At 36.4% G+C, this 13,737-nt stretch overlaps 2 protein-coding genes across 3 annotated transcripts; one reads left to right on the top strand and one right to left on the bottom strand.

Moving 5' to 3' along the window:
- The first annotated feature begins 40 nt into the window (after window positions 1-40).
- On the top strand, window positions 41-3,374 carry LOC109088907 (protein CDKN2AIP homolog A-like). 2 transcript variants are annotated; one of them, XM_019103050.2, is made up of 4 exons: window positions 41-173; window positions 630-876; window positions 1,610-1,731; window positions 1,922-3,374. In XM_019103050.2, exons 2-4 carry the CDS (start codon window positions 632-634, stop codon window positions 2,491-2,493), a joined length of 939 nt encoding a protein of 312 aa, XP_018958595.1. In that variant the 5' UTR covers window positions 41-173; window positions 630-631; the 3' UTR covers window positions 2,494-3,374. The 2 variants fall into 2 exon arrangements, with proteins under 2 accessions (XP_018958595.1, XP_042616651.1); XM_042760717.1 differs by having other exon boundaries at window positions 157-294.
- Window positions 3,375-5,567: 2,193 nt separating this feature from the next.
- Window positions 5,568-6,435, bottom strand: LOC122134674 (cocaine- and amphetamine-regulated transcript protein-like). The gene is made up of 3 exons (XM_042760718.1): window positions 6,196-6,435; window positions 6,007-6,090; window positions 5,568-5,856 (listed from the first exon to the last, which is right to left on the bottom strand). The coding sequence occupies exons 1-3, from the start codon at window positions 6,388-6,390 to the stop codon at window positions 5,749-5,751; spliced, it is 387 nt and encodes a 128-aa protein (XP_042616652.1). The 5' UTR covers window positions 6,391-6,435; the 3' UTR covers window positions 5,568-5,748.
- Between the last annotated feature and the right edge of the window lie 7,302 nt (window positions 6,436-13,737).

The following is a 13,737-nucleotide window of genomic DNA, read 5'->3' as shown; positions in this document are numbered from 1 at the left end:
GAGTTCTCATCATTAATATTTTCGCACCGCCAAATCCCCGGTCGCACGTTGATGACGCAGATCCCGAGCGCGACAGGGGAAGTGCTCAGCCAGCTCCACTGCACTTATATTTAACATAATATTTTTACCACATACAGCTGATGAGGACTCGTCTGCAGAGAATATATTTAGAGGTGAACAGAGCTTGCTTTCTCCTCGCGAACTGCGGTGGAGTTTTTTGCGTGTTTTATATAACATGTGTTGCTTGCACCTATAGCGACTGATTCGACTCACTGAAGTTGAGATTAGAGTCATGTAAGTGCCTGCAGGGTGAGCAAAGTGGTGATTTCAATGCATTACTAAAATGCTTAGGGTAATTATAACGTGATAACTTATAATAATAATCTGGGCGAAGTCGAATGAAAACAAGCCTAAAACTAAAATTAACTCAAGACTGAGAACTCTAATGTGAACTTGTTTATGTGTAAACTGTCCAGTCTGCAGTATTAAATACCTTGCCACCTACAGCTGAACTGTTTGTGTGTCTGTCTCTGGGAAACATGCCTGTAGTTTCAGTCTTCAGGCCATGAACCTGCTGTGTAGGACACCTTCCTTTCTATGAACTTCTCAAACTGACTTCTGATTTCCAGTGATGGCAGAGGAGAGAGGAGGAGATATCGTCTCTGAGTTCCTGAGTCAGAACCCACACCTGGAGAACTGGGTGCAATCTTTAAGAGGACCCTGCGAGACAAATAAACAGTGGCACGCCAGAAGAGAGTTTGTCCTGCGCAATATGGAGGTCTTTCCTTCCATCAAACCTGGGGTCCCAAGTCCTAGTTTAGACAGACTTCTGTCTCTGTCCATGGTTTGGGCCAACCACGTGTTTTTGGGCTGTCGGTAATTGATGTTTTTGGATTTTTCATGAACACAAATTCATTTCTTATCTCAGTTGTTTGTGGGTGAATGTCATGGATCTCACTTTTTGCTGAATCTTTTTATTTTGAACGCTTCAGTTAGAAAGTCTGGGGTCGGTACGCTTTTTTATTTTTTAAGAAATCAATATTTCATTCAGTAAAAACATAAAAAATTAATCAAAAGTGACAAAGACATTTATAATGTTACAAAATATTTCTATTTCATTTAAATTCTTCTTGAATATATTCTTCAAAGAATCAGTTTTCACAAAAAATATTAACCAGCACGACCGTTTTTAACATTGATAGTAAAAATAATCAGCTTTATCGTCACAGGATTAAATTACATTTTCAAATATATTCAAATGCAGATTATTTGAAATTGTAATAATATTTCACAATACTTCTGAAATCAAACAAAGCGTGTAGCCTTGGAGAGAATGAGAGACTTCTGTAAAAAAAAAAAAAGAATAAATATATGACATGACATAAATAAATGACATAAATATAAAATGTAAAGGTCAAAGAGCTGTCCTGATAATAAAGGTTAAAAGGATGAAACAGTTTTATTTGTTGTTAGTATATTAATATTTGAAAAACGCCACACCACACTTCTGGTACATTTTAGACTTGATTGATCGTTAAACAGATATGTTTTACACGTTTTTTCCTTTTTTTCCTGGGAACACTCTTATTTGTGATTGGCCCTACTGCAGATATCCACAGCCTGTGATGGACAAGGTACATGAGATGGCAGAAGGAATCACTGTGATTGAAGCCCCTGTGCGAAAGACTAGAGATGAAATCATGGGGAAAACAAAAAGACCTGCTCTTTCAGGTAAAAGGGCAATCTTTAATGTGTGTCATTGAATTAGTGTACACACCATTCAACGGTTTTCAAGAGAAGTATCTTAATCAAACATACAGTAAATATTGTGAAATATTATGTGATATTTTTTCAGGATTCAAATAGAAAGTTCAAAGGAATAGCATTTATTTATTACTCTCCTCTAACTGTATTTTTGTAGCAGTGGATGCTGATTCCCAGAGTAAGAAGGCTAAACCCACCGATACAGACGTTAAAGCTCATGCGAGGAGTGTTGGGCGTCCAGCTGCCAGTGCTCTCAAATCAGGCCCTCCACCAGGGGCTCCTGCAGAACACCAGCCCTTTTTTAATCGACTCTATAAGGCAGTTGCTTGGAAGCTTGTGTCTGCTGGTGGCTTCGGCCCCAACTTGGAACACTTTGAGATCTTGCGCAGTTGTGTGGAGTCATGTAAGGCCGGTCTTACTTGTGTGTTTGTTCCACTCAAAGACATTCCTGACCTGCCCACGGGATGTACCCAGAAAGAAGGCCAGGTGTGTGAACTGCGCTGCTGCACCGTCTACATGGGTACGGGCTACGGGCGTGATGAGGCTGCCGCCAGGGCTATGGCCTCCAAGGAAGCACTCAAAGTGTTTCAAGGGCAAAAAGTGACAGTGAAAGTTTGCCGCCGCAGGTTCCAAGGACAAGACGTTGACGATTTGGTTCTGCTGGATGAACAGTCCAGGAGCCAAGTTTTGCCTCCGGCTCTCAGCTACCCCTTTCAGGAACACCAGTAGAGCTTCATTCTGTTTCTCAATCAGGTTTAATTTGTTCAGATTTCACTTATTCTCATTCAGAATAGCACTGTGGAGAAGGACTGGTAGGTTTATAGTAGTTTGTTAAAGTGATCCAAAAATGAGTTTTGCGCCTTGTAAAATGCTCCCGCTGTTGCTTTGGAGTCTTGTTCATGGTTTGTGGCTTTGAAGTTTAGATGGTTTAGATCTTCATACTGTGGTTATAGTTCAGTCTGACCTTGAAAAATGTTGGTTGTTTCAAAAGCTGCTATTTTAATTGATAAATGTCAGTTGTCAATAATTTTGGTTTTATTTATTTCTAAAACATTACATTGAGAATATACAGTCTGCATTCGAATCTGTGGTTGGATTTGTCCATGTCCAATATTCAAAAAGATAATATTCACCAAAATAAACCTTGGATTAATAAATGCATGGGTAACAAAATTGTAATGGTTAGACTCAGTTTTGATTGTTAAAAGAAAACATTACAGTAAATAATAATGCAGTAAGAAATAAGATCTCATTGTTAGCTTGATCTAAATTTCATGACACTGTTTTTTATATTTTCCCCTTGCTTCACATGTATTGGACAGTTTTTGTTTATTAATACATGTCATAACCACTTTCTGGGTCGAACACTGTGATGAGGTTTGGTAAGGTGTGTTGCTGTTGTTGTGGACCTTTGGGCAGATTCTTTAAATGTCAAATAAAAACTGCCATCTGTTTCAAACCAGTGTTAAATGTTCAGGCAGAAGTTATCAATGAAGTGTAAGTGTTTGGACAAATGTATCCCAGTCTAATGTTCAGAAAAAGCTTAACTTGGGTTATATTCTGATTTCATAAAAAGATGTGTTGTTCCAACCATACATTGTTGTTTTGTTTGGTAGTGACATTTTAAAAATAAAAAATCGTGAATCTCTAGAAATCTCAAACTTGACGGGATGGTTCCAAATTGGCCACTATATGGCATTATAATAACCACAATTGCTTTTTAGTTTATAGCATAAGTTTAAGTCAGAAGATTCTAGATATACAGTTTACCCCTAGGTGAATTGTTCACCAGTTTAAATTGAAAAACTCTTCCAAGGCTCTTGGTTTGATTCACATGAAACCAAAAAAAAAAAAAAACTCAAGAAATTTCATTTATTAAAATGTTGCGAAGACATAAGCCAGTTAAAACAGTTTGGAATTGCCTATTTTCACAAATTGACCTTATGATAAATACTTACAAATTTTTAGATGCATATGAAAATTTAAATGTTTAACAAGTGTCCACATATATGTTTTAATCAGTTTTTTCTTTTTTTTAATTAACTTCTCTTTCTAACAGTAAGTGCTTTCTTGCAGCTATACTTGAAAATACTTTTTTGTTAAAACACTTCATTTGTTCTTTTGCAGGATGTAATCTGCCTCCGGTTACAACTTTTTTTTTTTTTTTTTGCTTTGTTTGATCATTTCCCATTTATAGGGCATGAAAATATTCACTCGCAAAGTGATATTTTTGTAAACACTAAAGGCATATCATTGTGTATCAATTGTTTATCAATTGTTTCTTATTAAATTTATAAAATTAAATTCACACAAATTCAATTTGGCCAATTGAAACATTTAGATGTGATCAGTAATTCACACAAATTCAGTTAGGCCTGTTGAAAAATTTAGATGTGACCAGTCAATAGAACATTTTGAGTTGGAGAGGTCTGAAATTTTTTTACAGTGTTGGATATATTCACTCTCAATCATAGTCATTTGAGTAGAAAAGTGTTTACATAACCTGTCAGTGGTCATTTTTAAATCTCTTGCAAAAGAGCTTTTCTAATTAATACTCAAAGCAAATGAAAGTTTTATTACAAATCGCATACTGCTTTGCTCATATTTACATGACATGATCGATTTGTTTCCTCTCCAGCAACCTGAATGCAATTTCATGCAATGAAAAATCATTATGATATCTGAATATTAAATGGCTTGAAGGTGCACAATGGTTTGATTGGTGTAATATAAAATTTGATCCATTAACTACTATTTTTTTGCAGAAATTTGTTTGACCTGTTTCTCAGTGCCAGCAAGCAACAGCAGACACGTATTTCCCATCGTTCTCCCCTCCTCTTTTGCTGGCAATCTGAAAAGTTAACAATTGTAAATGAATCTAACAAGGAGTGAAAGCGCCCATTTGAGTGCCGGCTTTGATTGACATTTGAGAGAATCTGGGTGTGTTTTTCTGCTTGGCTGCAAGCTGGACTCATCCTCTCAGGCAGAGCTAATCATGGGACAGCCTGTACTAACTGCACTTTTCCTCATCCTCTCCTATGAGTCAGAGGCCCTTTGTAATACAGGAATGTCACATATTTTGAACCCTTGTTACATCTAAGCTGCTGACATCATGCATGCGGATGAAAATGAGATGTGTGAGACAAACTGAAGAGAATTACATTTTTATAAAACACATTCCCTGAAGCTCCTTCGTTATATTGATATAATGATGGAGTTTCAGGGAATGTTTTATTAAACACATCATCACCTTGATTTTCTGTTTCTTTGAATTCTATTAAATTTGTCTCATATCTCGTTCCATTTACTACATTAAAAAGAAGACTTGGAATGCTAAAGGAATTTCAGAAAGAATAGATTAAATACACAAACTTGACATTGTTTTTTTTTTTCTTGATATCTTGTATTATCTAAGTGAACAGTGTAAACATCTAGTAGGCATATGAAATTATATATTTGTTTTACAACCAGCAATAGCAGTATGTTTGTCATAATTTAACTTGTTTTCATCAATGTTTAAATAATGCATCTATAGGAATCTTTTAACATTTTACAGTATGTTTAGTCATTTCTATTTCATTTTGAATGTTCAGTTACTTGATCTTCAGAGTGGCTGAAAAAAGTGCAATTTTTGTTTTTTGTTTTTACTGCAAGTTGACACTTTGATATTACTTTAAAGCAGCAATTAAATTTAAGCTTTTCTTTATTTTGGTAAGTAGCTTTTTTTTTACAGTGCAGAATATTTTGTTTATATGCTACAGCAAAACATTTATTATACTAATTAGAGGAAATACACAGACTGCCTTAGAAAACAAAAGTCCACACAATTTATTCAAATTTAATTACACATCAAGAGCAGCAAATAATTAAACAATCTTTCAAATTCCTCTGTTCTCCTTATAGCACTTCATAATCATAAAAATAGAAATCACATAATGTATAAATATCTGTAATATCATGTGTATATTTCCAATTCACATCCATTTACAAACATTTCAGCAAAAAGTAATTGCAAAACGCTCCACGTGGACAGTCACACATTTTGCCGATTCTTGATCCTTTCCTGATGGCGCATTGCTCCCCAACGTCGCACTGATGTGAAAGCAAAGTGTCAGTATTAGATAACTCACTGTCAGCGTTTTGTTAATAGTAAATGTGTGATTTTAATCTAGGCATTACAATATTTTACACTATTTTAAATATCAAACAGTAAAACACAATAATCTGTTTTGTGCTACTCACTGTAGGAACGCGCCCAAACTTCTTTTCCCAAAGTGAGATGCGTTTACTCTGCAGTTTCTCCAGAACGTCATGTAAAGCCCCGAGCTGTGAACATGTTCACGTCAATTAATGCAAAAAGTATCACTAAAATCTTTTTAAACAAGGGAACATCATTTGTTTTCTATGCGCAGAGAATTACGCAATACTTACGAGCTGCTTCTCGTTGGTCAGATTCGGGTCTTTTGGGTAAAACTCTCTCAGAGCTCTTGTTTCTAAGTCGGATTCGTTGTCAAAGTCCATTTCGGCACCCTGAATGCAGGACACCAGCAAAGCGCATGCCATCGCTGTGGTCCAGAGTTTGGAGCTCTCCATGGTCACAGCCAAGACTGAACGCGTCCTCTGCATTCAAGTGAACACTCGCTTCCCGCGGTCCAATCACCTTATATCTGCTCCACTGACACACCACTCACTTCGGTCCTCTTTTGCTCCACCTTAAACATCGATTTTTGTCCATGCGTAATAAGGACGCCGACGATGACTCATGGCGAGTTTATGTCCAAAACAAGACAGAAAGACGTCTGAAGGGACGACAACATGTCTTATGCTGGAAATGATTATATATTTCTGCTTTTTGATTGTTTTAGTAGACGTGTTGTAGTCACGTTGGTTACATTTAAAACATTCCAGATTCCACTTTGGACATGGGGAGATGAGGCTAGCTGTAACACTGTTTATATCTGTATATATATATATATATATATATATATATATATATATATATATATATATATATATATATATATATATATATATATATTGGCCTTTTCAACTACATTTAAATGTCAAAATTATGTTGTGGCTGGTTTTCTGGTCTTTGCGGGTTTAAATTTAAACTGGTCTCCCAGCCTGGCCGGCTGAAAAGTACTGGGAGAGAAAGTATATGACTGGATCTGGTTTAAACTAGGTATTTTCACAAAACAGCAAAGTGTGACATTTGAAACATGTGACCATTTGCAATTCATGAAAATACTTTTCTAGAGAACATATTTCACACTTTCGGTTAAAATAATCTAATCTAAATCTATGCTAATGTGATTTTACTGTGTTCGATTGTTACCCAACAGCTTTAGTAAAGTATAATGGGAATAATTTCAATTAATATATTAAATTATCAGAATCCAACATAAAAAAGCACTGTGTCATATAATTCCCCATTGTGACAACTTGCCCTGCTTTGACATGAATGTAGCCATTTTAAATATATTTTAAAAAGAATTCCTAATGATAAATTATTTATATTCATATAACAGAAACGGTGGACTGAGGGCATATAAGTTTAGCACGAGCACAATGCTTATTTTCTGTAATGGAAGATTGTACACAGTTACTTCCCAAAAAGAAAACCTGCAAAAGACCAGGAAAAAAAAGAAGCTATTTTTCTTAAATACAATGTCCTATGCACAAGAATGGAGCTAGTTAATTCATTTTCATTTTAATTTAGATGGCTGCTGTAGAAGATGCTTGTCCATTTTTGTTGATTAATCCAATTTTAGGCACAGAATGTGTTATTTTGTTGTTTCCTGCTGATTAATGCAAAGCCAAGCCTCACTTTGATCCGGTCTTAGTTGCTTCGTGAAGATCCTTTGTCGGTTAGAGGCAGGAATCAAACCAGGTCCGTCTGACTTCTCTGTGGGCTGCATGAGTCATATCATTCCAATTACCACTTGTATTATTGCCTGTCAGAAACTTTTCCCTCTGCACGGTTACCTGTTTATTAATACGACTACTGTCAGGGTAGTTTTGCTCACCACTCACGTCAAATGAGCTCTATTTTCATCTTCTTCCAAGAAAAAAAAAGTAAAATGTAAATGTAATGTAATTGTAAAAAATATTCAGTTTTGTGCAGGCAGATAGTTTATATGCATTAGGATGCATGTCAGTGGTTTAACACCAGCAAAATATTTCGCTTTTCACAGTCGTTCTTCGCATAACATTTCTCCCCACTGCTAAAATAAGGTCCTGAGGGTGTCATTCCTGTCAAAACTGTGTAGACCATTTTTGAAAAGATGATTACTGGATAGGACAGGATTGCCAAAGGGTGTCAAACCCAGACCAACAAGTGTGAGAATGGCTGAAAGGAACATAACCTAAAATACACACTGGCACTTGCAGTAAACTGCACATAAGCATTGCTACTGTTGTGCATGCAGACTTTAGTCACAATTTGACTTGACAGTTTGTAAATGGTAGTTTGCTGTAATCTTTCAATGTGGCGAAGGCTTGCCACCCTCTAATAAGGTTTGGCTCTGATTTAAGTTGAGGAAATAACATATCTCTCGCCAAACAGCCACAACAAAGGAAGTCTGACATCTTTTCATAATAAAATCTCACCTTTAAGTTCCCATTAAGATTATTGGCCTCTAGAAAAAAAGCTTCCTGAGCCACTGAAGGATGTTGTTTGTATATGCAGTGAAGAAGAAGATGGGTTTTGTCCTTTGAAGGCAAAACTAAAAAGACGATGCAGGAGTGTTGTGTGGGAGAGATCGGAATTCATTATCTTCCCGACTTATCTAAGTATTCTTCTGAACTCTAAGATCCTGGCACATTTGTTTTGCTTCAAAGATGTTTGTTTTCTCCTTTGGCTGGCATGTCAATGACCTCCCACCCTTTTCCTACTTTATGAATCCTTCTGAGAGACTCAAATTACTTGAGCTGGAAAAACCTTGCGTTGGGATTGATTTTGTGTGGGTGTGTGATTTCCCTCTTCCCTCAGGTGATCAAGTTAAGTGCATTACTGCCTTATTGCCTCTGTAATGTTGAAAAAGTGTAAGTGAATTTAGACCTGACATACTTGTGTCACATCAGCTTGGTGGATTCAAGTCACATTTACCTACCATGATAGTTTGTTTATAAGACTCTCCAGCCAGTCACCAGCCGTTGTCATGATGATCTGAATGCTTAAGAATAGATTGGAAGAAGAACAAAAAGGAATAAAAATAGTAATATAAACTATATAATAACATAAGTCTGTGCTTTAATGGTGATTTTCCAGTGATGCTTTCTTCAGGTTGCATCATTACGCCAGTAGGTGGCGACAAGTGTTTATATAAGTAAGTCATTGAATCGCTCATTCAACCAATTCATTCAGAACACTGATTTTTACTTAATTAGAAGCATCACATTTACTAAATTGTGTTATATGTTACATAGGGACTACTGAACAGATATTTAGAAGTTTATTTTAAAGTAATGAAAATCAAAATATTTAAATAACGCTCTGTAAAAACTTTACTTGCAATTTTACAACACTATGATGTAAGTGGGTACCATTGGATAATCAAAAGTGCTGTGTACACCAATTGAATATATGGGAAATACATCATGTAAGTAAACAACTGGTCAAGTGCAAGCACTGCAAGTATAAGTATTGGGATAATTGAATCATTTCCTCAACAAGCCATTCAAAACCACTGATTCATTCAATAACGAAACACCACTGTGTAACCACTGCACCTGTAAAATTGCTTAATCAAACCTGGATTATAAATGATAATAAAAAAATTCAGTTTCAGAGCTTCAGCATAGCAATAGGGGGCTCGATAACCCAGAGAGAGGAAAGATCTGCATCTGAATTGTCAATTACCCAGAGGGCTGTAACACTTTACCACAGTGCCAGAGGTCCCTTGTTAGTGCCAGACCCTCGTTTGTCAACACACAATACAGACACCCCATTATGTCAGAGGGAGGGAGTCAACACTTGGATCCAAAACACAAGCCAAACAGTTGTGCTTCAGACAATCCTAAAACCCCCAAAAGGGAGCCGATAAATGGGACTCAAGTCAGTTAATCAAGCTGTGAAGTGGCCAGTGGGTAATGTTAGATGTCAGCAGGATGAGAGACACAGAATCAGGTCACTTCATCGTGCAGCAAAGATTAACTCATGTGTCAGTGAGGGCCACGCTCCAGTCCACTGATTGCATCAGTCATTAGCCTAACAGCAGAAGCTTTGCCTGTAAGTGTGTTTCCTTAACAGATGCATCCATCACTGTCCTGGGCACCCTTTAAGACGATTCGCTCAAGATCTGTCAAAGAAGAGTGTTGTATTCAGGATTAGAATCACTATGACTATTATTATGCAAGAGACTATTTGTACTGGATCTGACCTTTATCACCTCTATCAGAAACACTCTATAGAGAGCAAATGAGACGGTCAAGCACAAAGCAAAGAGCAATTTGAGTGTTTCAGGGTCTAAATGAGGCACAGAATGATAAATAAGAGTCAGACAAGAGGAGCAGATGTGAAGGAGCTCGTTTGATTGCAAAGTCTGTATTTGGCCTGTCATACCTAAGGAGAAGATTAAAGGGAAAAAAGTACACAGCAAAGCAAAGGGTACGATATGTTTCTTTAAATAACACAGTGCAACATTCTGTTCCTGCAGGGGATCTTGAGCTCTTATGCAATCATTTGTCTTTTAATATTTTTTTCATGTTTTCTGTTTAAGTTGATGAATAATTTAACCCTTCCATTTACATCTTTGCTGCTGATGCATCAGAACATCATTGTAGCCTTTGAAGAGTGAACAAACATTTTTGACTTTAATGGGACTGATTTGTCTTGCTTTGTTCTGATGTTGTCACATGCATATTGCATTGGTTTGATTTGTTCTACCTAATTGTCTTCATTTAAGTTCAAATACAGAAAGTGAAAGTTTTTCTGCATACACTCTTTTCTGCTTGGGGCAAAAAGCATCAGTGGTATATTCACAAAATTGTTAGAAATGCTGTCCACACATACCAGGGTCCACAGTCTGAGTTGTTGTGCGTCATTGTGAGGTAATTAGGGGTCTCTGAAAAATCTGCCTCTACTCTTCCCTGCCTACAATGCTTTATTTGTTCTGATGAGGAGTTGCTTATCTCTGTAATTGCACTGTATAGCTATCGTGTGTGTGGCATTAAGCTTTATAATATTGCTTAACGGCTCCACTTCCATTCCACCCACTCTCTTCAAATCCATTTTTAGACAAAAGCTTTACATCTTTAAGCGAACGCCAGCGTAACAGAATGAAGCGGGATGAGGAGGACAGAAAATGCCAAGAAAACCAAAGGAAGAACTTTGGATGACTTTTATGGCAAATATTAATAGAGGAATTCTCCTCTCCAAGAAAACTGCTGTGTCAGAGACCTTTTAAAACTCAAAATTGCTTGAAAATTAAACTATATAATCACTAGCGCAGAGAATTTTATAATAATAATTACTATAATCATTTACATTTCTATAAAGACCTTTTAAAACATTTGCTTAAAATATGTATGCGTTACTTTCATATTATGTTCCATTGCATTTATAAATAAATGTATATATTTTTATTTAGTGTGTGTTTGTTTCATAGAATTTTATAATAATAATTATATTATTATAATCATTTACATTTACATAAAGACTTTTAAAACAAACTTGCTTAAAAATCAAACTGAAAGAATCACTTGCTCATATAGTATTATAATGATAATTATATGTATACACACACACACACACACACACACACACACACACACACACACTTATAAATACGTTTACATATATTTATAGACTTTAAACATAATATGAAAGTAACATACATATATAAAATTAAATAATAGTTACATTTTACATTGTGAATATACATTTTTTTTTTGTTTATATATATAATATATAAGTTTCCCTCCCTTCAAATGCATTAAATTAATAAACAGCAACAGGTTCTTTGACCAGCCAACTCCTGTGGATGGGGGAGAAGTTACATAAGAACACTTGTCTTGTATAGTCTGTGATGTACTCATACCTTAAATAAACACTTTGAGTAAAACAGAAGCGTAACGTTTTAAATGTTCAGTCTATGTGATATTCTCTCAGACAGAACCAGTGACCCTCACTAGCTTCTTCTGAAAGCAAAATTCCTGTCATCTTCACAGCAGCCAGGAAGAAATCAGGACAGGTTTGGGTGGCTTGTCACAGAGAGAAGATGATCTGCAGGATACAAAAGGGACAAAATGATGAGTGTCAGCCGAGCAGCCTCGAGGAGTCTCAAGGAAGCTGTTCATTAACCCACCACACAAGTGTCACGTCAAGCAGCATCCTCTTCAGCACTAAATTGAGTTTCCATCAACCAATGAGCATTCATTTGAAAAACAAGCACTTCTTCATTTTGCCAGCCTCCACCAGCTCCACAGAAGCGTAATTACACAGCATAAATAATTAAAGAAATGAGCAGCTGATTATTGCAGACTTAATGACTCACTCAGTCTCTGACTAACTGCTTGCCTCCTCTGAGGACTGATAAAGCCACTGGAAGAGATGGCTTCAATTCTGACGAGCACGGCGGTATGTTATCTTTTCTGCTGGAGTGTCTCGCTTCTGATGTTTGCAATTTCATAATGATAGGTTTTATGGAATTCTGAGCCGGATATCAGATCGCGGCTGTATTTGCTTTTGACCCATTTAATAACATTCAGGGGATTGAGAAAATTCGAAAATGTGGATGATTTGAATACAGTTCCTTTGCTCAAGCCGAACCTTATTAAGAGTCAGACAAAAATCTCATTATTTCCTTAATGTATAAAGAGACTCTATAATATATTTATTTTTAAAATTATTGTTCAGCATTTGAAGCATTATTAATCTGACCTAGTAAAATGGATAATACATGAAATAAGAGAACTAAGTGTAGACTCGATGTTGACAATAAGTAAACAAACAATGCCCTCTAGTGCTCAATGAAAATAATCAATAAAAATTAAAAACGAGACTTGTTATTTGAGTCATTATGTGGGCAAACTACTTCACTTAATGTTATTAACATTAATTATGTAATGAGGGAAACAATATTTTAAAAAAAAACATATATAAGGAAAAGGTGTGTATATATACATATATACACACACAATATTTTTTCAAAATGTTTTTCAGAGTTTCATTTCACACACACACACACACACACACACACATATATATATATATATATATATATACTCACCTGCCACTTTATTAGGTACACATATTCAATTGCTTGGTAACACAAATTGCTAATCAGCCAATCACATGGCAGTAACTCAATGCATTTAGGCATCTAGATGTGGTGAAGACGACTTGCTGAAGTTCAAACCAAGCATCAGAATGGGGAAGAACGGGGATTTAAGTGACTCTGAATGTGGAATGGTTTTTGACAGACGGGCTGGTCTGAGTATTTCAAGAACTGCTGATCTACTGGGATTTTCACGCACAACCATCTCTAGGGTTTACAGAGAATGGTATGAAAAAGAGAAAATATCCAGTGAGTGGCAGCTGTGTGGATGAAAATGCATTGTTGATGTCAGAGGTCAGAGGAGAATGGGCAGACTGGTTAGAGATGATAGAAAGGCACCAGTAACTCAAATAACCACTCGTTACAATCAAGGTACGCAGAATACCATCTCTGAACACACAACACGTCGAACCCTGAAGCAGATGGGCTACAGCAGCAGAAGACCACACCTGGTGCCGCTCCTGTCAGCTAAGAACAGGAAACGGTGGCTACAATTCACACAGGCTCACCAAAATTGGACAATAGAAGACTGGAAAAACGTTGCCTGGTCTGATGAGTCTCGATTTCTGCTGCGACATTCAGATGGTAGAGTCAGAATTTGGTGTAAAGAACATGAAAGCATGGATCCATCCTGCCTTGTCTCAATAATTCAGGCTGGTGGTGTTGGTGTAATGGTGTGGGGGATATTTTC

This window comes from Cyprinus carpio, chromosome A7, assembly GCF_018340385.1.
Source record: "Cyprinus carpio isolate SPL01 chromosome A7, ASM1834038v1, whole genome shotgun sequence".
NCBI lineage: Eukaryota > Metazoa > Chordata > Actinopteri > Cypriniformes > Cyprinidae > Cyprinus > Cyprinus carpio.
The sequence above is the reverse complement of the archived record's forward strand: the minus strand, read 5'-3'. Positions and strand labels throughout refer to the sequence as shown.